Raw genomic sequence first — 25,429 nt, forward strand, 5'->3', positions numbered from 1 at the left:
ATTCATTCATACATTTTCCTGGTTATTTTCATTCACAATCTCTCGGACATGAATGAAAAAGGTCCTCTCATATGGATATGTATCAGTCAAAAAATCCAGGAATCTCTTTTGCTTGAAAATTCCAAAATTTTGAGAAGCAATAACAAGCGTGAATTCCAGAAAATTTTCCAATACGTGATCGGAAATTATCATTCCTATTTCTCCCTGCGGTATGAGATGCGGAAAATTATGAGAAAGGTTGAGTTGCATCAGCTTTTGCAAATCGATAGCAGAACCTAAACAAAATAATTTTTAGCCTAGACTGTGCATTTGATTTGGACTTTATTCTTTTAAATAGACGATTTTAACATTTTTAAAGTTTTCTGCGATTGATTTTTTTTGGTAACCTATTTATTAAATTTTTTATTTAACAGCAAAATTGACATGTTTTTTTAACTTTTCAGAAGCACTATTTTTTCTAAGATTTTCAGGTTTATTCAACAAGGTTTTATATCTTCGAAAAAACTATGTAGAATAATTTTCTGTGAGTTAACATGATTGGAAAAATTTGTTTGTTATATTATAAATAAATTAATGAACACAAATTTTGGTGGAGATTGACGTTTATCAACGATAAAGTTCAACTTTTTTTGCTTTTTACTTTTAACTTTTTGCTATGATCTCTTAGAAATTTACAAGTACTAATAATTATTTAAATATTTATTAACAAAAATGAAGAGTTCACCTATTTTTTAATTAAAAGGCTCACTTTTTTATGGATTCAACTAACAATGTATTTATAATTACTGTTTGTGATTATAGTTTGGAAATTCACAAGAATTATTAATCATTCAACCAATTTTCATAAACTGATGACTCTTTGCTGTGGTACATGGACAAATTTAAAAAATTGTTATTTATATAAATAACTTTCATAAATAATATCAGAGTTTAACTATTGTTTAACATACAGTTTCTATTTTTTTTGTAAATCAGCTAAGAATCTCTTTCCTAACGCTCTTCGCTATGATACTTGGAAAATAATCAATTTGTTAAAAAATTTAACTATTCAATTTTGGGTGAAAATTTATATTTTTAGTTTAAAATCCAACTGTTTAGTTGAAAATGGATCCTTTTTAGTTACAAATTCAAATACTTTTTCAAAAATTTATCATTTTGGTTTCTAATTGAATAATTAATTCCATATTTTGGTTGAATATTTATCTCTTTTAATTAAAATTCAACTATTTTGTTAAAAAACTGTTGTTTTTCGGTTAAAAATTTATCTTCTAAATAAAAATTCAACTATTCTATCTGAAGATTCATCACTTTACTTAAAAAGTCAACCATTTCGTTTAATAGTTTAAATTTTTTCGAAAATGCTTAATTTTTTTAACAAGAACCAATTTTTAACTAAAAATTTAACTTTTTAATTTTTGGTGGAAAATTTATCTTTTTTGGTAAAAAATTTAAATACTTGACTGAATATTCATCACTTTGGTTGAAAATTTAATTCTTTTTTGAAAATTCTTTCTTTCTTTCTAAAAACAAATTTTTTAACTAAAAATTTAACTATTCAATTTTTGGTGGAAAATTGATCCTTTTTATTTGAATATTTTACTACTTAGTTAAAAATGTATGTAACTTGTGTAAAAATTGGTCTTTTTTCTAGGAAATTGATCTAATTGGTTTTCAATTAATTTATTAATTAATTTTATATTTTGTTTGATTATTCATCTCCTTTAATGAAAATCTAACTATTTTATTTAAAAAAACCGTTGTTTTTTGTTAAAAATTTATCCTTTTGATTTAAAATTCAGCTATTATATCTGAAGATTCATCACTTTGGTTAAAAATTTATCTTTTTTATGGAAAATTTGTCTTTTTGATGCAGGGTTCAACAATTCTATAGAAAATTTATATCTTATTTTGTTGAATTCAAATGTTTCGTATTTAAAATATAATTTTTTTGTTTGAAATATCTATTTATTCATTTTTTGTTGAAAATGTATCTCTTCTGGTTAAAAATTAATTTCTTTTCCGAAATTTCCGCCATTTTATTAATAACTTTTTTTCCTGGATTAGAGTTCATCTTTTTAGCTGAAAGTTCATATTTTTAGAAGAAAATATAACTATTTTGTTAAAAATTCGTTGTTTTTTGGTTGAAAATATATTTTTGAATTGAAAATGTAATTATTCAATTATTGGTGGAAAATTTATCTTTTTTATTTGAAAATGCCGCTACTTTTTTAAAAATTCCTGTACTTTGTTTATAATTGGTCTTTTTTTGTATAAAATTAATCTTATTAAATAATAGCTGATGTTATTATTTGAAAATTCAACTACTCAGTTAAAAGTTTATATTTTGTTTAGAAAGTTACATAATTCTGTTAAAAATTAATCGCTGTTAGCTGAAAGTCCAAACAGAGATTGAGAGGTTCGAATAGAGAGGTGAAGCAAAGCGTGTACCTGGGAATCGAGGAGGTGTATCAGTAATTTGCTTTACCGTTGAAGCTCGTGCGCGATACGCGCGTAGGGGTAGATCCGGGCCGCGAACTCTGGCCTTTCGTGTCATTGGTCTCCTGACCCTTCTCGCAGGAAAATCTACCCTGGAACTTCGGAAGCAACTTGTCGTTTTCGTTTTTCCTTAATTTTATCTCGTGTCAAAAGAGCTTACTGCAATACCACACATTTTTAACTTTAAATTATGTAGATAGTAGGAAAACTTATCCTGGAACTCCGAAAGCTACTTCTCGTTTGCATTTATCCTCAATTTTGGTTTTTCATTTTTACTAAATTTTCTCATTACGTGTTAAAAGAAGTTAACGCAATACCACACATTTCTCACTTTTATTCATACAGAAAGATTAGGAATCCGTCTTACAGGAAATCCTACCCATGAACTCCGGAAGAAACCTTTCGTTTCCATTTTCCCTCAATTTTATTTTTTACCCGATTTTATCAAATTTTTTTATTACGTGTTAAAAGAGCTTACCGCAATACCACACATTTTAAACCTAAAATTATATGGATCGCAGGAAAGCCTATCCTGGAACTTCGAAAGCAACTTGTCGTTTTCATTTTTCATCAATTTTATTTCTATCTTTTTAAACTTTCCCCGATTTTCTCAATTTTTCTCATTACTTATGAAAAGAGCATAGCGCAATACTACACATTTTTGAATTTAAATTATGTGGATTGCAGGGAAGCCTATTCTGGAACTTCAGAAGCAACTTGTCGTTTTCATTTTTCCACAATTGTATTTTTACTTCATTCATTTTCTCAAATTTTGTCGTTGCTTTTTAATAAAGCTTACCGCAATACCACACCTTTTTAACTTATAATCATGTGGATTGCAAATAATTGCAGTTTTAATCAAAAACATATATTTTTTACCGAAAAGAGTAATTTTTTACCAAACGAAACAAATTTTAAACCAATTTGTTAAATTTTAATTTAAAAAGATACATTTCCAGCCAAATAGTTGAATTAGAAACCAAAAAAGATCAGTTTTTAACAAAATTGGAATAGTTAAATTTTTTCGTTAAAAAAAAAGTAAAAAAAATTGAATGAAAACAAAATTTTAACTAAGAAAGGTAAGTTTTCACCAAAATGTAATATATTTAACTTTTAGTTAAAACATTAGAATTTAAAAAACAAAAAAGCCAATTTTCAACAAATATTTATATTTTCAAAGATATGAATTTTCAAACTAAGATAATAAATCATCAACTAAAAAGATAAATTTTCAACCAACAAGACTAATTTTCTATAAAAAAGACGATTCTTCACAAAATTCACGAATTATCATCCAAATAGTTGAATCTTCAACTAAAAAATATAAATAAAAATTTTTTACTGGAAATTTGACTATTTTTCAATTTCAAACATTAAGTCTTAACCAAATAAAAATCTAGAATCTTCAGCCTGAAAAATGAATCGGTAACAAATTATTTTGTCATTCAACCCAGTAAATTAGTTTTTCACAAAATAGTTGAAATTCAGTCACAAACATTAATTATTTAAAAAAAACGAATGTTAAACAGAATAGTTAAAAATAGAAAATAAATTTTTAAGAGAAGAGTTCGATTTTTATCTAAAAATATGAATTTTGAAAGAAAAAGATGACTTTTTAACGAAAAAGATTAATTTTCCATCGAAGAAGATAAATTTTCAACTAAAAAAAAGTTTTTAACGAGAAATAGATAGGGTGCATTTTCAATAAAAAATTAATTTTTTAATGAAAATAAACGAAGTTTCGAAAAATTAGTTAAATTTTTAAACAAAGTTTAGATTTTTTAACTATAAAGTGATAAATCTTCAAGTCGAATAGTTAAATTTTCAGTTGTTCAGAATAACCTGAATTACCTCTATATACAGAATTACTCTCGATTACCTAAGATTATTCCGAATTACAAGTGGATTACTCAGAAATAAATGGATTACTCTGGATTGCGACGGATTACTAGTAAAGTACTCCCAATTGTATGTATCACAAATGGATTACTCTGGATAAGTGCGAATCACAATTGGATTACTATTAATAATATGGATAAAGTGGATAACTGTAGGCTACTCTGGATTACAAGAGTATTTCTATTAATTACACGAATTACAAAGGGGTTATCTTGAATTAAATGGATTAAAAGTGGATTACTCCAAATTATATGAATTGCAAATATATTTCTATTGAGTAAATGGATTACAAGCGGATTGTTTTGAATAAAATAGATTACAAGTAGATCACTTCTGATTGTGTGGATTGCATGAATTACAAGTGAATTAATCTGATTCTATGCATCACAAATGGATAACTGTGGATTACTGCGAAACTTCAGTGGATTACTATAAATGATGTGGATTGCAAGTGGATTACTCTAGACTTCTCCAAGTAACAACTGTACTTCTAAAAATTATTAGAATTATCAGGGACTACACCGAATGAAATGGATTACAAATGGATTACTCTAAATTTCCCCGTCTTACTATTGAATCACTCATTTCATGCATCGCAAATGGATTATTGTGGATTAATGCAAAGCACAAGTGGATTACTACGAATAATATTGATACAGTGGATTGCTGTAGGCTGCTCTGGATCACAAGTGTATTTATAATTATTAGATGAGTTACAAGTGGATCACTTGGAATTATATGGATTGCAGGTAGATGACTCTAAATTATATGGATGGCAAGTGTCTATTAATTACGCGAATTGTGTGGATTACCTTGAATTCTTGCAGATTAACAGTGGACTACTACGAATTACATGGATTACAAATGGATTACTTGGGATTTGCCTATCGTACTAGTGAATCACTCCCAATTTTATGCATCACAAACGGATTACTCTGGATTACTACTAAAAACAAGTGGATTACTACGATTATTGTGGATCAAGTAGATTACCACGATTAATATGGATCAAGTGGATTACTATGAATAATATGGATCAAGTAGATTACTATAGGATACTCCGGATTACAAGTGTAATTCTAATCATTATTTAAGTTATAAGTGGATCACTCTGAATTATACGGATTAGAAGTGTATTTCTATTAATTATATGGATTACAAGTGTATTTTTATTAATTACACGGGTTACAAGTGGATAACTTGGAATTAGTTGGATTGCAAGTAGATCACTCTGAATTATATAAGTGAAAAGTGGATTTCTCTGAATCACATAGATTACAAGCGAATTACTCTGAATTAAATGGATTGAAAGTGGATCACTCTGAATTATATTTATTACCAGTGTATTTATATTATTGCATGGATTGCAAGTGGATTGACCTCGATTTCGGCGGATTAACAGTGCATTACTACGAATTACCAGGATTCCACGTAGATTTCTCCGAATTACATGGATTACCTATGGATTACTTTGAATTAAAAGGATTACAAGTGGATCACTGAATTATATGGATTAAAAGTATATTTTTATTATTTTTATGAATTACAAGGGGATTTCGGTGGATTAGCAATGGATTAATACGAATTACATGGATTACAAGTGGATTACTTTAGATGACCTCGCGTTATAAGTGGATTACCACGGATTATATGGATCACAAGTTTTTTACTTTAGATTATGTAGATTACAAGTGTATTACTCCAGATAACAAAGGATTAAAAGTGGATTACTTTGGATTACACTGAACCAATCGGTCCAGCAACTTAGCAATTATTCAATTATTTTCCCCTCGGGAAAAAGGTTTCAAGGACGCAATGAAAAAATGTAGCTTTCTACCCACGTGTTTGCTTTTCTCTTATGCAGAATATTATAATTAATTTTATAGTGAGGATAAAAAAACTCAGAAAAATCTAATAAAGAGGGTCGAAAGATTAAGTTTTCTAATTAATATAAGTATAATACAGAAGGTGATTTTATACTACAAAAATTAAAATTCCCCTTAATTATTTATAGACGATAAACTTTAATATTATCAAAAAAAGGAAATAAATCATGTTATTTAATTTATAATTGTTTACACTTTTTTTAATATTGCTTGTAATTTCAGAAAGTTTACATTAAGTGAAACGATATTTTTTCTTTTTTAACTTTCCGGAAATAAGCTTTTGTGAATAACAATCATAATGAGAAGTAAATTCAGCATACATTTACATAATTCGCGATTAAATCCACTTGCTTCTAAGCACTTGAATTTGAACCACTTTCCATTGAAACCTCAAGAGCTAAACACGCAATTCGCGCGAAAAAATATTTTTTAACGAATAAGGAATTTCCTGATTGTGTAATAAATGTTTCAATTTAAAATGTTCTCATACCAATCCCCCCCCCCCCCCCCCCCCAATGAAAACTGCTATATTCTCTATAAAGCAAATTATTTTTATGAATAATGATAATCCACATTGTATTCGCAGCTAAGAAATTCCGTTTGCAATGTGAAATTGGTTCGCAGAGATTCTTTTGTTTCTTATTCCCCAGTTTTTGACATTGGTTCCTTTTCTTATTTAAAACTTAAATGCACATATACATAAACGGAAATTAACAATGTTCAATTGATAATATATGATGTTTTTAGGGATTAATATTAAATCTTTGAAATTGTACAAAAAAATAATAACAATTGCAATTTACATTTACAATTATAATTTTTTAACATAAAGCAGGAATGATGTATTTAATCTCCTAAGTTCAGAATTCCTGAAATTCATTAAATTTCATGAATTCCTTGAATTCTTGGAGTCACTTGAGTTCCTAGAATTCCTTGAATTCTCTGAATTTCATGAATTCTCTGAAGTACTTGAATTCTCTGAATTTCTAAAATTATCTGAATTTCTTAAATTCTCTGAATTCCTTGACTTGTCTGAATTCCTTGAATTCTATAAATACCTTAAATTCTCTTAATTTTTATGAATTCCTGGAATTCTATGCATTTCTTGAATTCTTTGAATTCCTGCAATTCTCTGAATTCCTTAATTACCTGAATTGTCTGAATTTTCTGAATTTCTTGAGTTCACTAAATTTGTTTAATTCAATTGATTCTCTTAAATCATTCAGTTCCTTACATTTAATGGGTGCCTTGAATTCCTTGAATTCCTTGAATTTTATGAGTTTCTTAAATTCTATGAATTCCCTGACTTATCTGAATTCCTTGAATTCTATAAATACTTTCAATTTTCTAGATTTTTATTAATTCTCTGAATTTCTTCAATTCTCTGAATCCCGGGAATTCTCTGAATTTCTTCAATTCTCTGAATTCCTTAAATTTCTAAAATTCTCTGAATTTCTAAAATTCTCTGAATTCCTCAAATTCTATGAATTTCTTGAATTAGCTGAATTTTTGGAATTCCCTGAATTACTCGAATTGTCTTAAATCCTTGAATTCTGTGAATTTCTTCAATTATCTGAATTCCTAGAATTTATTGAATTCTCTGAATTCCTTGATTACATGAATGCTCTCAATTTGCTGAATTTCTTGAGTTCACTATATTCTTTGAATTCAATTAATCCTCTTACATTTAATGGATGCCTTGCATTTTCTGAATTTCTTGAGTTCTCTGAATTCCTTGAATTCTGTGAATTTCTTTCATTCTCTGAATCCCTTGAATGCTCTACATTGCTTAAATTCTCTGAATCCCCTGAAATTCTCTAAATTCCTTGTAATCCTGGAATATCCTGAATTCCTTGAATATTCAGAATTGTAGGAATTCCTTTAATTATTTTGAATTACTGGAATTCCCTTAATTCATAGAACTTTGTAATTTTTTCAATTATTCTGAATTCCCCTGAATTCTTTGCATTATTTTAAAGACCTTTAAACTCAGAGTCTTCTCACAATTTAAGAAATTCCAAAAATTTGGAGGAATTTAGAAAATTTAATTGAATTCAGATACATCTGAGAACTTGGAGGAATTCAGAAGATTTCAAGGAAGTTTATAGAATTTCAAATTATTTGAAAGAGTTTCAAAGCATCCTAAGGAATTCAAAATATGAAAATTTAATGAAAACTGAATATCTTTGAGGTACCTTACTAATTTCTCAAGACTTCATTCACATTAAACTGTTAAGAAATGGAAAAAATTTGTCGAAACATAAAATCATGAAAAAAGATGTGGGAGACCGCACTAAAATGGATAATTATCCTACAGCAGATAATCAATTATTTAAAATACTAATGTAAGTAAAATGAATATTTTAATTAATATTTATGACTTCTTGAGTCAATAAATTCAAATTGTAATAATTATTTTAGGTATATTTGTGCTTTTAATTAATAATTATCTACTGCAGAATGGTCTTCCTTATGCAAAATTGAATTATTTTGTTTTAAATTAAACTCAATAATTTCATTAAATTCAATAATTACGTTGAGATGTAAAGTTTAATTATTGCTAAATATCGAATTATGAATTATGTTTTAGGGCTACCGAGGGTGGTCTCGCGCCAGATGCAGCAGGGGGTGCCGGAAGCGATGGAGTCGTCGGGGGGCCAAGAACACCCCAACAGATCGCCTCGCAAAAGCGGTTACAGCAAACGCAAGCGCAAGTCGACGAAGTCGTCGATATTATGAAAACAAATGTCGAAAAAGTTCTCGAACGTGATCAAAAGCTCTCAGAACTTGACGACCGAGCTGGTAAGTATGAGTTATTTACCAACTATTATTTTAGTGAACAACTATTATTTTATTTTAATAAGTTCCTTACTAACTCTGCCCTTCTTCGGCATAAATCACACATAGCTTAACACCCCTCCCCCATCCTAATATCCCATACTTTTCCTCTCCTAATCCCCCTACTTTCTCCTATCCCCTTACCCCTCTCACTTTACTCTCACACTTCACCCTCACATTTCACCCTGACATTTCACCATCACACGCTCCTTGGCAGTCCACCCCTTCCACAACTTCTTCCTCCTCTACTTTCCCCTCTTCTCACTCCATCAGCTAACACTCACATTCCCCTACTTCTCTTCGATAGCTTTCTCTGCCCAACCTAATTACCCACACTACCCTACTAGTCCTCCCTTCACTTCCCTTATTACGCGCACTAACTTTCAATCATTTTCCGTACTTCTCTTTACTTGACCTACTTCCCCTCACTAATTTCCGCTCACTTCCTATACTTACCTTCCCCTCATTTCGACTCAAGTCCTCTGCTTTACCCTCCCTTAATGTCGCCTAGTCTCCTTCCATTTATTTACTTCACTTCTCCTTTCCACACTTCTTGACATTCTGTCCCATTACTTCATGACTTTCCGACCCCTCACTTCCTCTACTTCTACTCCTTTCATTTTCCTGCAGCACAATTCGTTTCCACTACTTTTTCCTTCAATTATTTCCCTGCTATTTCTCTTATCAGTTACAATACTTCTTTCCTCGTTTCGTCAAATTTTCCTCTACTTATAATCCCCTCACTTCCCCTAATTTCCCTCTCCTAATTTCTCCTAACTTTTCCTCTCATCTTCCCTGCTTCACCTACTCCTCTCTTTATTTCCCCTCACATCCTCTACTTGCTCTCCCCATATTTTCCATAACTTCCTCTACTTACCTCCTCTTATTTTTCCGAACTTCTACTACTCCTCCCTTTATTTTCCCTCAGACACCCTTCTCCTCTCCCATCATTTCCCCTGATCTCTTGTCCATTCCTGGCCTCATTTCCTCTCACTTTATTTCCCGTACCTTCCCCTCTCTTTATTTTCCCTCACTTCTCCTACATATCCTAACCTAATTTTCTCTCACTTCCCCTACTACTCATCTCGTCATGTCCCATCACTACCCCTACTTCCCCTATCCTCATTTCTCTTCACTGTTCTCCTTGGCGCATACGATATTTTTCATAACAAATGGATGATTTTTGATATTTCTCGAAATACAGTCATGAATTCAGCCCATATTAGATTTTGAATAAAGAAAGCATGATCTACGGTAATTTTAAGTGTAATTTATGGTAACTTATCATAAATTTATGGTCATTTATGGTAATATTACAGGTAATTTATGGTAACTTCAGATAAATTACTTAAAATTCAATTTGAACATTTCTATACATTTCTGACCATTTTCAGAAATTTCCAGAAATTTTTAGTAATTTACGGTAATTTGATGAATTATGTGTGGTAACTTTCCAGAAATTAAATTTTTTTAAATTTTAATTTAAATTAAATTTACAGTTTAAAAAATTTTTTAATTTTATTTGAAAACTTTATTTTTTTAGCATGGTCCAAAGTTGTTTTCATCATGCCCAAACGTGCGCCCCAAATAAAAAAAACTTTAAAACCTTAAAACTTAATAGGTACAAAATGAAATTTGACTTTTTTTTAAATTAAAAATTGAATTTTTTATCACATTTCAAATTTGAGAAAACTTGACTCTCGAGCTAAAAAAATCCCCCTCCATTTTCTCAAAACCTTATACTATTTTTTATTCAAGCTTTTTTTATTGAATCATAAACTCAATAAATATAAAAAATTGATGATTTCTTTTAATTGAAAATTTGATTTTTTATCATCATCCAAATTTTTGTTGTCAAGCTCAAACGTGCGCCTCTAGTGAAAAAGGAATTTCCTGTCCTTTTTATCGAAACCTAATAATATTTTTTAATCAGAAATTTTTGTATCGATTAAGCAACTTAATAGTAAAAAGTGAATTCTTGCTTTTTTTTAAATTAAATTTTCTAAAAATTATAAATATTTACTTACAGACACTTTCTTTGTTTCAAATATCATACGAAGTATTTGAAAATTATTTTTCATGAACTATTATTTTTTCTTATATTTTTTCACAATAGATGAAAAAAGTTTTATCCCAGCCGCCTCAATTTTTTTTTTGTTATCCATTTATAATTTATCAATACAAATAATAAAACTATAGCTCTCAAACAAAATTTTAGATATTGAAGGAATTAATATTTTTTCTTCATTTATTTTATTTTTTTTTTATCATCAGAAGAACTTAGTTTTCGCTTTCTTCTTCTGATTGATTTAAATCAAATAATTAATTATACTACATCCATTGATTATATTTTTGTTTAAAAAATAAGGAATATAATTTTTAAATTATTTAAAATAATCTTATGTGCCAGAAGAGAGTTGAAAATAATAAATATAATTTCCAAACCTAAGCTAGAGAAAATCGGCACATGTGTGGGATAAAGCGGTGCATCATAAATTTTGTATTTGAAATGCGATATTGCTTCTTCTAGGTTTTTTAATTTAAGTTGTATCATTTTTTTTGAAATTCTTTATATTGTTCACCTAGAAAATAAAAATAACGCGTTAAGAATCGCAGGACCAAGGTTGCGCCGATTTACCCCACATGTGCCGCTTAGCCCCAGTTTACTATTTGAAAATAGATTTACGAATTTTTTCTCGATATCCTATCAAATTAAGATTCATGGCGTAAATTATTGGTATATTTACTTATGTCTATGAAAAAATTGACCTTTTCCAACTTTAGTTTGAATTGGGGTCGAGAAAATACCGTACAATCAATAAGTATTTCTTAACTTCACGGCTGACTAAAGCTTAATTTTACTACTGATATTTAATAAATGGGTCACTTTGTTAAGAAACTTTTTATTTTGATAAAATATTTCGATACAATTTAATTTATTATTTATCTGCTTGGACTAATCAAGTTTGCTCAGTTTCGCTATTCGTACGGAATTGTCCCTATTATCCTAACCTAATTATTAATATAATAATAATAATAGCTTTATTTTTTCTATCTATTATAATATTCATAATATTTAATTATAATTATTAAATATTCAGATTAACTAGAGATTTTAATGAAACTTCTGATACAATTCTGAAAGTGATTATCGACTTTTTCCAACTTGTCGGAACTGAGATTTTTTCATTAAACCGCAATTAATCCAGGGTAAACTATAATTCTTTGGAATAAAGTTATTAATATATCGGAACTCAGTTATTGTTCATCGAACTATCAGGTAGGGTCTTTTGATCACGTAAGAATAATTTTTTAAATGTTAGCCCCCCCCCCCCATCAAGAACTTTCAAAAGATTTTCAAAAATGTCCTACGATTTGAAGGTATTTCAAAGAATTACAATTTTTTTTACAGAATTTGAGATTGTTAAATCATTTTAGTCTAATTAATATTTGGAAGGTATAATTACCATTTAAAGATGTTAACGTTCAAGTTTGACAATTTTTAATTAATAATAATTTTAATGTAAAAACGATTACTTCGCATAAATCGTTTTTGAAGAATATGAAAAAATCTGCCTCTGTCCGGATTTGAACCGGGAACCAATTAGGCCTCGGTGGCGTAATTGTTGAACACTCCACTTATGGATAATGGCGTGCCAGGTTCAAATCCGGGCTGAGGCAGATTTTTTCTTTTTCTTTAAAAATTATCTGTCCGATTTAAAATTATTCTAAAAAATTTCAAGAATTTGAAGAAATTATCTACTGCAATTTCAGATAGAATTTTAATTTTTAAGAGATTTTACAAGATTTTAAGGGACTTCAAGGAGTTTAATCAGATTTTCAGAGACTTTATTGATGTTTAAAGAATTTTGAGGAATTTTAGGAAATTCAGAACAAATCTCGCATTTTTCAGGGGTTCGATTTGAAGAGTTTTCAAAGGATTTCAAAAAATTAGAGAAAATGTCAAAGGATTTTCTGTTAATTCTGTTAATTCCTTGAATATTCTAAATTTCTTGAACTTTTTCACTTTTCGGAAATCCTTGAATATTCTGAATTCCTAAAATTTTGGATTTCTCTGAATCCCATGAATTCCTGAAATATTCTGAATTCCTAAAATTCCTCAAAGTTTTTGAATTCGTTTACTTCAACAAAATTTCGTATTTTTTTTTATTCCCTGAATATTCCGACGACACTGAAGTTCTCTGAATCCTCTGAATTTTCAAAAAATTCGAATTTCTGTAATATTCGGAATTCCTTGAATTCCTTCTATTTCTCTGTATTCCTTAAATATTATGGATTCCTAGAATTCAACAAATTACATGAATCCAAGAAATTCGGATTTTTAAGGAAATTTAGAAAAAATTTTAAATAATGAAAGGAATTTAGAGAATTGCTACGAATCCAAGGAATTCAGATGATTCAGATAATTTGAATGATTTCATTCATATTAGGGAATTTGAGCTAATTCAGAAAAATCCATCGAAGTTGAAAGATTTTAATAGGATTTGAAGGACTTTAAAAGAATTTCCAGCAATTCAAACGAATTAAAACCAAAAAATCGATTTTTTAGTTTTTGTTGATTATGAACAAAGGAGACTTTCCTATCGAATAAAAAATCCCCATTGCTCCACATTTGACACTTTGATCCTCTTTTTGGCGTAAACTCATTTTCAGTCCTAAGACTGGCATCTTCGTTCCACATTAAATGTAACTTTTAAGTAAAATCCTTCACATAAGAGAAATTTTAAAAAAGTATTTAAAACTGACATTAATCTGTGAAAAAAAAATTGTATGGAAAATAAAAACGATGTCTCATAATTGGATATAAAATAAATAATTTTTTTCAGATGCACTGCAGCAAGGCGCGTCGCAATTTGAGCAGCAAGCTGGAAAGTTGAAAAGGAAGTTCTGGCTACAAAACTTGAAGGTAATCATATTCTTGTATAATAAATAGCATAAAGTGTTTAAACTTAACTCCCGATATAAGACCGGGGTTTCGGGCACGGCTTGGCTTGGCCTTGACCTTCAATCGGGGGAATCCAAACGGGGTTAGAAATTAGGAGTTAAGTGTTAAGGATTACAAGTTAAGAGTTAAGGGTTAGAAGTTAAGAGTTAATAATTAAGAGTTAAGGGTTATAAGTTAAGAGTTAGGAGTTCAGGGTAAGAAGTTAGGATTTATCAGTAAGGAGTGATCAGTTAGGTGTTAGGGGTTAAAAATTAGAATTTAGGAGTTATAAGATAGCAGTTAGGAGTTATGAGTTAGTAGTTAAGGGTTAGAAGTTAAGAGTTAGGAATTAGGAATTAAGTGTTAGAACTTAGGAGTAAAAAGTTGGAAGCTACCTGTGAGGAGTTAGGAGTTGTCATTTAGGAGTTATGGGTTCGAGGTTAGGAGTTAACGTTTAGAGTTCAGGAGAGAAGAGTTAAGAATTAAGTGTTCGGAGTTATCAGTTAGGAGTTAAGAGTTAGAAATTAGCGGTTAGGAATAAATAATTATTATTCAGGAGTCAGGAATTAGGAATTAGCTTTTAGAAGTTAGATGTTAGAAATTATAAGTTAAGAGTTACGAGTTAAGAGTTAGGAGTTAAGGGTTAGAAGTTAGGATTTATCAGTCAGGAGCTATCAGTTAAGATTTAGGGGTTAGGAGTTAGCAGATAGAAGATAGGAGTTAAAAGTTAGGGGTTAGATGTTAGGATCTGTAGGGATCCGAAAATGATTACAAATTGATAATTACACTTTCCTTTCAAAAATTGAACGAACATTAAACGTTCTCTAAATTTGTCTTTCACGTAAAATTAAGCAGGATATTTTTTTTACAGATGATGATCATTATGGGAGTCATCGGGCTTATCGTATTAGCCATCATTGTCGGTAAGTAATGAATTTTTAATTTTCAAAAGCTATTAAAACTGCCATCTAACTGTTCGGTGTCCAGAACTAAATGTTATGTTTACGTCGATGTATATCGCCGTACTTTTAAACTGCAGATTCAGTATTTCATTTTTTTACTTTAATTATTATAAAGGAATTATAAAAATCCTTCAAATTTCTGAAGACCTTATAAGTAAGAATAAAGGAAATATTTGAAATCTAAGCTTATAAATGGTACGTATACTTAGTGTGGCCCTTATTTTTGTAAATAATATTTTTTTGTTTTTTATCATCGGCTAGTTTTGTTCGAATCCGAAAAAAAAATAATTTTCTTCAAATTTGAGCAAAATCGTTTAATATTATCCCGTGTCCCACATACCATGAAGTTTCCTATTTTTTCATAGAAAAAACTGAAGGTGAGAAATGTGTGATTTAAACTCGAAAATATGGTACTTATAATGAACATAAATAAATTTATTACTATTTAAAATAATTTTGATATAGTTTAAAAAATACTTATATGTTTAAGTACATCGCTCATTGGAAAAAAATAGGGAAAACTTATTTCTTTAGCAATATTTCAACAAATTTGGAGATTTTATTCTATTCCCTGAGATATTAAAACATTTTTTTTTCAAAATTAAAAATGGTTTGAACAATTTATTTTCTCTAAAATGTTAAAATCATCCAGGCGCTTATGCGTTATAAACAATTTATTAGAATTTAACAAAGAAACCAATTTTAATAGGGAAGTTAAACTTTTGCTAAAATTTGAAATTAAAAATAGTTGAATTAAACCTTAAGAAACAATTTTTTTAAATCGATCAATCTTCAACCAAAAATGGAATAGTAACATTTTTCAATCAAAAAGTTAATTTCTGGTAAAAAACGATTTTTCAGCAAATTGGTTAAGTTTAAAAAAAGGGGAATTTTCATGCATAAAAATTAATTTTTTTTTTAAAGTTTAGTTCAACTTTGACCAAATATTTAAATTTCTAATTCAAAAGATGAATTTTAAATAAAAAATGAAATTGTTCGAATTTCGGGTAATAAAATTAATTTACACTAATAAACGACGAGTTTTTAACCAAGAAGATTAATTTTCTACTGAAAAGGCAAATTTTCAACAAACTAGATAAACATGAATATCCAACCAAAAAAAATGCATTTTCCACACAAAAAAATGAATTCGAAACTAAAAAGATAATTTTTCACAAAAAATAAGTTGGTTCAATGTTCCAATAGAAAAATTAATTTCCAATCCAGAAAACATTTTACCGACGAAATAGTTGTATTTTCAACAACAACAAAATAATCTTGAAATTTGCAGTTAAAAAAATAAAATATCAACAAAAAAAGTCATTGTTTAAAATAGTTGAATTTTTAATTTAAAAAGATTTTTTATGAACCAAACAGTTGCAATTTTTAATAAAAAAGATTAAATTTTTACCAGAGAAGGTGAATTTTTAACAAAAGATAAGAATTTTAAACTGAAAAGATGAATTTTCAACGAAGAATGCAATAGTAAATTATTCCATTTAAAAAATTATTTTTTAACAACAACAAAAAACTTTTTAAAAAAATTTAAATTTTCAAGAAAAACGATGAATCTTCAACCAAAAAATAGAATTTCAAAAAATAGTCCAATTTTTAACAAAAAATACGAATTTTAGACAAAATATATGAACATAAGTTTTAAACTAAAAAAGATCAATTTCAACAACAAAAATGAAATAGTTCAATCGTCAGTGAAGACAACTGATTTTTAATTTAAAAAACAATTTTTTACCCAAAAATGGAATGGTTAAATTTTCCATTTTTCACCAAATCATTAAATTTTTATCTAAAAAATATCAATTTTCAATCGTAAATGGAAAAAGTAAAAAAATCTAATTCCAAGAAAAAATAAATTTTTAATAAAATGGTTAAATAATTTTCCTCAAATTATTGAACCAATTAGTTGTATTTTCAACCAAGGAAAAAACACAAAGTTTCAGAAAAAATATTTGAATCTCTAAATGAAAACCGATTCATTTTCAACCAAATGATTGCTATTTTAATTTTAAAAATATTCAATTTCTAGCAAACAAGATGAATTTTCGAAGTGAAAACCGAATTTTTAGCAAACCAGTAAGAAATATAGTTATCACAAATAAATAAAATTTCCTATTTTGAAGATTAAAAATAATTAATTTAGTTGCTTATTATATTTATAAATATACGAATTATAAAAATAATTACTAAAATACCTTGAAATGGTTTTAGGAATAAAAAATCGTTTAATAAATAAGGGAAGTACTTATAAAAAAAGTTAAATAACAATATTCAAATTTGTGAAAAAGTTGCTAAAGAAATAAGTTTTTTGTATTTTTTTTCATACAAGTATCACTTAGTTCAAAAATTATAAATAAGTACCACCTAAGTATACATAATGTAATGAAGTAAAACATTTATTCGTTCACTGAATTAATTAAAAATCGGTTAATTCTGTCATGAATATTTTTATTGTTATTCAAAAAGTTAATTCTCTAACTCATAGTATAACTCGTGAAATATTAATGCATAAAAAAATTAATTTAATGTTAATGTTTTCTTATTTAAAGTTTTTTATACATCCTGAATTTGTCGTTTTTACTATCACTCTATCTAATCTACATCTTTTTGCGCATAAGTTCTTAATATTTTCATCATCAAAAGCAAATTTCACAGAAAAATATAATTTATTAGAAAAAATTGATAGGTCCTGTGAACAAAAAATTTAATTTATTTTGAGTCCTAGATACAAATACATGCTTTCTCTCAAAGGAATGAAGAAATTTTTAAATCTAAATTTAGAAATAATTTCTGGACTAGGGTTTAGAATTTTTATAATTTAGTAGTCCCTACATCTGGCATTTTTTTACTGATTTTACTAGATGGAGCGCTTTTTTTGCTGGAACGGTTTATTCAGTGGTCCTGACAAACAAATTCCGAAGTTTGTATCTGTACCGCAAAACCTGTCAACTTTGCAAAAAAAATGTTCTTCATATAAATTAAATTAGACGACATTTCCAGTAATTTAAAAAATTTTAATCAGATAGCCCCAATAGGTCATAATTTATGACCTCCCAAAAGTTAACCATTTTTACCCATTTGTCAGATCAAATTCCTCATTTTCAGTTTTTTCAAAATAACTCATTTCTGAATAAGGGAACATTAATTACTCCTAGAAAAATTGATAGGGCATGAAATTTTGCGTAAATAAAAAAAAAATTAATCGTTTACCTAGCATGGGTTATGAATTATGAACATGGAACTTCGACCCTTTCCGTTCGGAGGGGTCTGTATGTACTGGAAAATGTATCAAGTTCCATGGTTATAAATCCTGGCCTATGGGAACTAGAAAAATAAATTTTTTTAATTTACGCAAAATTTCCTACCCTACAATTTTTTCTGTGACGTTAATAGCGTTGCACCATCTAAGAAAAAAATTATTTTGAGAAAACTAAAAACGAGTAAAAAAAAATAATTGCATTAAAAAAAAAAAGTTTTTAAACAAATTGTTGAATTCTCAACGAAAATAAAATTGAAGTATAAAATACTAATAAACTAAATAAATTTTCAATCAAATTGTAGAATTTTGAACTAAAAAAGATACATTTTCAGTAAAAACTTAATTTTTATCCAAAAAAATGAACTTTTAAGAACATATTTAAAATTTCGACTGAATAGAGTAATTGGTAATTAAAACTATGGATCTCCAACTGAAATAGTTACATTTTCAGTTGAGAACTTTCAACCACAAACAAAATATATTTCACAACTAAGAAAATTAACTTTCTTCCAAAAAAGACGAATTTTCTATGAAATACATGAAATTTAAACAACAAAGTTAATTGTCGGCCAAATAATTTAATTTTGTAAAAAAAAAAATGATAGAAAGATCTTTCACAAAATTAATTAATTTCCTAAAAATTAGTTGTGTATTTCAGCAAATAATTAAATTTTCAATCAAAGAAATTTTCAGTCAGATCAATATTAAATGAAAAAATTGTGTACAAAACCTTTATATTTTTCACGAAAATTTTTCAATTTTTGATAAAAACTATGAATTTTTAAGAGAAATGATTCAGCGTTTACAAATTTTTTTTAATAACAAAAGGCAGGAATTTTCCACTACGAAAGACAAATTTTTGGCAGAAACGATTGAAATTTTCAGTTCAAAAACTCTTTATGATAAAAAATAAATTTTCAAGAAAATTGTTATAGTTTCAACAAAGAAAATTATTTTTCTATAAAAAAGATGAATCTTTAACAAAATACAAGCATTTTCAACAAATTGGTGAAACGTTATACCTAATAGTTTAATTTTTAACTAAAAAATATCTGCGTTTTTAACCATAATTGGAACATTTAAATTTTTCATTAGAGAAAAAATAATTTTCTAAAAAATAGTTAAATTTTAAAGAAAACATTTTCAAATGAAGTAAAAAATCTTTAATATAAGACGCTAATTTTTAACAAATGAATTCGACTTTCAATCAAGTAGAATAATTTGTTGCTAAACAGTTGAATTTTTTACTAAAAACATGAATTTTCAATAAAGAAGACTAATTTTTTACCGAAAAATACGAATTAAAAAAAATTATAGTAAGTTGAATGGTCGAATTTCCTAACAAAGTTCTTCAATTTTTTACCCAAAAAGACCATTTTTGAGAAAACAGAAGAATTTAAAGAACACATTTTTTTTACAAAATTATTGATTTTTTTACAAAGTAGATGAATATTTCAATAAATAATTAAATTTTCAACAAAATATAGGAATTTTAAATCAAATAGCTAAATCTTCTACTAAAAAGAAAATAAATTTCAAATCAGAAATGCAATAGTTAAATTGCCAATTAAAAAATTAAGGTTAAAAAAAGAAGAAGCAAATTTTCATCAATATAATTATATTTTCAACCAAAATATTTTAAACTAAAGTCAATAATCTTTAACCAGAAAAATGAATTTTTAACGTAGTAATTCGACTTTGAATGAAATAGATTAATTTTTCACTAAATAGTAGAATTTTCAAGCAAAAACATCAATTTTCTACCGAAAAATATAAATTTTTGACAAAACATGAATTTTCAACCAAAATTCAAGTGTTTAAATTTTCAAATAAAATATTAAAATTTTCATTTATAGAAATTAAGTTTCACGAAAAATACTTGTATTTTTAAATAAAAAGGATCAATTTTCAACCAAAAATGGAATGTTAAATTGTGCCGATAAGAAAAATAATTAAAAAAAAGTTAATCAATTAGAAACTATCAATTTTTAACCATACATGAAATAATTAAAATTTCAATTAAAATAAATTAGGTTTCAACAGAAAAAAAAACGAATTTTTAACAATATAGTTAAATGTTAAACCATTTTTAACTAAAATAAAGAATCTTAAACCAAAAACTAAATTTTTAACAAAGCAGTTCGACTTTCAACCAAGTAGATTAATTTTTCACCAAATATTTGATTTTTGTAACCAAAACATTATTTTTTTACTATGAAGATTAATTTTTGACCCGAAAAAATTAATGTAAAGAAAATACATGAATTTTCGACCGAAAAGATCAAATTTTCGACAAAATAGTTCAACTTTCAACCAAAGAGAAGGACATTTAACTAAACTGATGGATCTTCAACTAAAATAGTGTAATTTGTAGTTAGAAAATTAATTTTCGATAAATTCAATTGTAACTAAATTCATTAATAAATTTGAAGCATTTTAATGGTAAAATCTAGAAAAACTTGATGTTTGGAAATTGGGATTTGCATCAGAACCACTAAATAACCGTTCTAAACAAAACGAGCTCCACCTACTTAAAACGGCTAGAAGGTCTTTTTTGACCAATTTCCTCAATTTTTCAGTAAGTTTTTTAATTAGATTTTTATGAATTTTTTATTTTTAAAAAAGAAGCTTCAGAAGGTGTACTGGCCCACGGATTATTTTTTGATCTGTTCTAAACTATAAGTAGAGTTAAGGCTTTTAAAAGGACTCAGGGTTTCGCCAGATCGGTAATACGCCTACAAAAATGCATTGTTTAATTTAATATTTTAACCACATAATCCAAGGGCAATTTTATTAAAGGGAACATAGCTATTTTTTCGAAAAATGTTTTTTTTTTTTTTTAAATTGAAATTGAGTTTTTTGCGCCTGTAAAAGGTAACGCGCCAACTAACACTGTATGCCGGGCTGCAGCTGCTACCATGGTTGACTGCAACCTGACATGCAGTGATAGCTACCGCATTACATTCTACAGGCGTAAAAACAAATAATTTTCAATTAAAAAAAAAAACAGGCATGTTTTTCAAAAAATTGCTATTCTCCCTCCAGTAAAATTGCCTTAAGATTATTTACCTAAAATATTACATTAAACAAAAATTTTATATAGACGTATTTTGGGTCTGGCGAAAGTCCAAGTTATTTTCAGAGCCTTAAGGACAAAGATAAATTGTTATTGAATTATTTATTCTTCGATCTCAAAACAAAGGTGCTTCCTTTGGAACAAAAGATAATAATAATTATGCGAATCAATTATTTATAAAGTGTAACTTTCTGTGTTTCTATTTTCGTTTAGCGAACTTCATGTAGGCGTGCTGATTGGTGGAACAAATTTTTTGTGTGAGTGAGTCAGGTAGCAAACGCGATATTGTGTATTGTAGGTTGTTAAATAATTCAAAATGATCTTCCGGATTTTTATATTGATTTTTTTTTTATTTTGAAAAGCTTTCTTTAGATAAAACTCGATCGATGTTACCTTACTTGTGTTTGTATAGGTGTGTTAATGTACTGTTACTATCTGTCTGTACTCTATACGAATTACTCTTTGTTTATTTCCAATATCTTTTCTTTGCTTATGAAAAAATAATCACGTCCAATTACTAATTACTATATACCAATTACCAATTACTAATCACAAATTACTAATTACTAATTTATTTACAATAAAAAATTAATTGGATTTTCATAAGGAAAGAGAAGCATATACTCTCTTTTTCTAAAAAATGAAACCAGTAGGTAATCTGTTTTTAAATTTTCATTTTAAGAATACAAAAAAAAATATTTTCCTTGATCGAATTCATTTTAAATCAGGAAGTTCTTTTAGAAGAAATTAGACTACACGTATTTTTTGTATTAGCAAAAAAATTCCCCAAAGTTTTATTTGAATTTTGACTTCTAATTTTTCAAAAATGTTAATATATTCTTAAAAATTCTATAATTTTGATCTCAATTAAAAATGTTTTTAATTTAAAATAAATAACAGTTAAATTGAACGGAATAATTCGAATTTTCAACAAAATAGTTGAATCTTCAACAAAAATAGAGTAATTTTTAACAAAACAGTTGCATTTTTACCTGGAAATAATAAATTTTTAAACAAGAAAATGCACTTTTTGATGAAAAGACGAATTTTGTACCAAAAAAGTACAATTCTCAACGAAATAATCAATCAATAACCAAAGAAGCTCAATTTTTAACAAAACAAAAAATTATTTTCCAATAAGATTGTTGAAGTTTCAAATAAATAGTTTAATTTGTAACTAGAAACTAACTAAAACAATAAATTCTCAACAACAAAAAAAAGTTGTTTACAAATTAGTTTAACTTTAAACCAAGTAGTTGCTTTTTCACAAAAAAATGAATTTTCAAGAAAACATGTAACTAATGTTTCAATAGTTAACATTTTTAATTTATACGTAAAGAACAGTTGTATTAAAAAAAGTAGAAAAATGTTCAACACAGCCGTTGAATTCTCAACTAAAATAAAATAATGTACATCAAAGAAGTTGCATATATAACAAAAAATAATGAATCCGCAAAGAAGAAGTGTAATTTTTCAACGAAAAAATCGAACATTTTACCAAAATAAAATCATTTTCAACTATGAAACGAATTTTCAACAAGTAAAGATTAATTTGCAATTTAAATATCAGTTCGAAACAAAAAATATAATAGCTACATTTTCGGATAAAAAAATTAAATGTCAAGAAAAAAATCATATTTCCACGTTAATTAATTTGTCAACCAAATGGTTTAGATTTCTATAACATTCTTAAACTTTAAACCCGAAAATAAATATTTAAAAAATAGGTAATGCACGACTAAATAGTTGAATTTTCAACTAAAACAATAAATCCCCAAAAAACTAATACATTCTTTTTAAATTATTTAAAAATTAAAACATAAAATTTACAAATTTTTTACAATGCAAGTAAGAGTTAACATTTCAACTTTTTTTAAATTTCAGAACAAGACCAGTTAAATTCAAGAAAAAAGACGACTTTTCAACTAAATACATGAATTTTCAAATACAAAAGATTAATTTTTTATTTAAAACCGAAATTTTCGACAAAAATGGAATAGTTACATTTTCAGATAAAAATATTAATTTTGAAACAGAATAATTCCAGAAAGATAGTTAAATTTTCAAATAAATAATTTAATTTTAATAAATTAGTTAAATTAAAAAAATGAATTATCCACCAAAAAGTACCCTTTTCGACTAACTACTAGTTCGGATTTCTACCAAATCGGTGAATTTTGAACCTGAAAATATAAATTGGAAAAAAAGTGTATTTGCGATCAAACAGTTCAATTTTTAACTATTAAGATTAATTTTTAACAAAAAAAAATAATTTTTTACAATGCAGTTTATCTTTAAACCAAGTAGCTTATTTTTAAATTAGAAAAAATGAAACAATTTTAATTTCAGATCAAGCACAGTTAAATTCAACCAAAAAAAAAAATGAATTTTAAATAATTTTTTAAAAGTAATTTTTAGCAATGAATTTTGAACAAAGAAGATTAAGTTTCGGTAGAAAAGAGGAATTTTCTACCGAAAAAAATTAATTTTCAACAAATTACATGAATTATAAACAAAAAACAATCAGGTTTCAACTAAAATTAAAATAGCTGCATTTGCAGAAAAAAAATTCTTAAGAAAAAAAGCAAATTTCCAGCAACATTATTAAATTTTCATGTAAGCATGTTAATTTATAATCAAATAGTTCAATTTCCAACAAAAAACATGAATTGCCAAAAGAAAAATAATTTTTTTAACCAAATAGTTTAGGTTTATACCATAGTTGTTTATTATTGAACTCAAAAATATAAATTCACAACAAAAAACTGAATTTACCTTCTGATCTTCTGATCTTTTTTTACGTTTCAGAATGTGCCTAATTTGAAATGGATTCGACCCATAATAGTATTTTTAAAAAGATGATCTAAAAATCTAGATTGTTGAATGATACTGCAAAATTGGTGTTATCTTTCCCAAAAGCAAAATTTATTTAAAGATCAGCGCAAAGGACCCTTCGCTGATTTCTGCATTTAAAAAACTGAATTCGTTTGCGATTTTTTCTATAAAAATGTTGTTATGTGTCTGTCTATTGTACTGTCGTGATTCCCTGTTTTCCGAAGCTGGTCCCAGGAGATGTAAAAAATATTTTGAGGCCGTCAAATACTGTGAAAGGTCTTACACTTTTTACTTGATAATTAAAGAAATCGTTTCTTTTCGGAATCATAAAGAAAAGTGAAATCATTGCTTTATTAGTAGTATAGCGACAGGGTTACAGCGATACTTACCGACCGAATAAGGTTCTGTTCCATGCTGAGTTACCGACATAAGATAATTACCGTTGGTAGGTAAGTGCCGTTATAGCCTTTTCGCTATACTACTTCTATCGCCTATTTTGCGCCTGTTCAAAATATTATCAAAATAAATTAATAACTGTTAATAACTGAAATCCCTAATAACGCACAACACAACAATGTATTTTCGAAATTTTATTTCGATATTCTCTCTCTCTCTGATTCTACGTACGGTAAGCTTACATTCTATATTTTTGCATACCATCAACTTTACTTTTTCTCTATTTCTATTTCTATTTCTACTTTCATTTCTACTTTCATTTTTCCTTACTGTTATACAACTTTGATCAAATTAAGGTAATGTGACACTCATCCGATTCCTACTTTACCGACATTCATTTTTTAATCATAACCTATTCCACTCGAAACGAGATCAATATCTCATTTCGTGTCAAATTGGTATAATGCAAAAAATGTCGGTAAAGTAGGAATCGGATAAGTGTCACCTGTCCTTAAGGGCATGTGACACTTACCCAAGAATTTTTAATTGTGACTCTTAAAAACTGCAGAATTTCGAGTTTGTTAAATGCAAGAACTTTTAATTTTTTTAATAGAAAATTTAGAAAGCTGTAATTTTGTTGATTTACTTTAGAAATTTTGAAAATTTAGAATCAAAAACTTGACTTTTTATTTCCAAATCCATAAAAAATTAAGAAGTTTTATTCATATATCTTTAAAATTAACAAGTTATTAATTGCAAATCTTTAAAATTAAATAATTATAAATTCGAAAACATTAAAGTTAAAGAATTTTAAATTGCAAA

The 25,429-nt window shown here is 27.2% G+C and overlaps 1 protein-coding gene across 1 annotated transcript in view; it reads left to right on the forward strand.

Annotated features, from left to right (window-relative positions):
• The window catches only part of LOC117178693 (synaptobrevin-1), a 56,552-nt gene that overhangs the window by 14,220 nt on the left and 16,903 nt on the right, over positions 1 to 25,429 (forward strand). Inside the window, exons 2-4 of the mRNA XM_033370121.1 lie at positions 8,872 to 9,083; positions 13,967 to 14,046; positions 14,936 to 14,987. Of these exons, the coding sequence (XP_033226012.1) occupies positions 8,872 to 9,083; positions 13,967 to 14,046; positions 14,936 to 14,987 (344 nt within the window). The remainder of the gene's footprint in view (positions 1 to 8,871; positions 9,084 to 13,966; positions 14,047 to 14,935; positions 14,988 to 25,429) is intronic.

This window comes from Belonocnema kinseyi, chromosome 8, assembly GCF_010883055.1.
Source record: "Belonocnema kinseyi isolate 2016_QV_RU_SX_M_011 chromosome 8, B_treatae_v1, whole genome shotgun sequence".
NCBI classification, from domain to species: Eukaryota; Metazoa; Arthropoda; class Insecta; order Hymenoptera; family Cynipidae; genus Belonocnema; species Belonocnema kinseyi.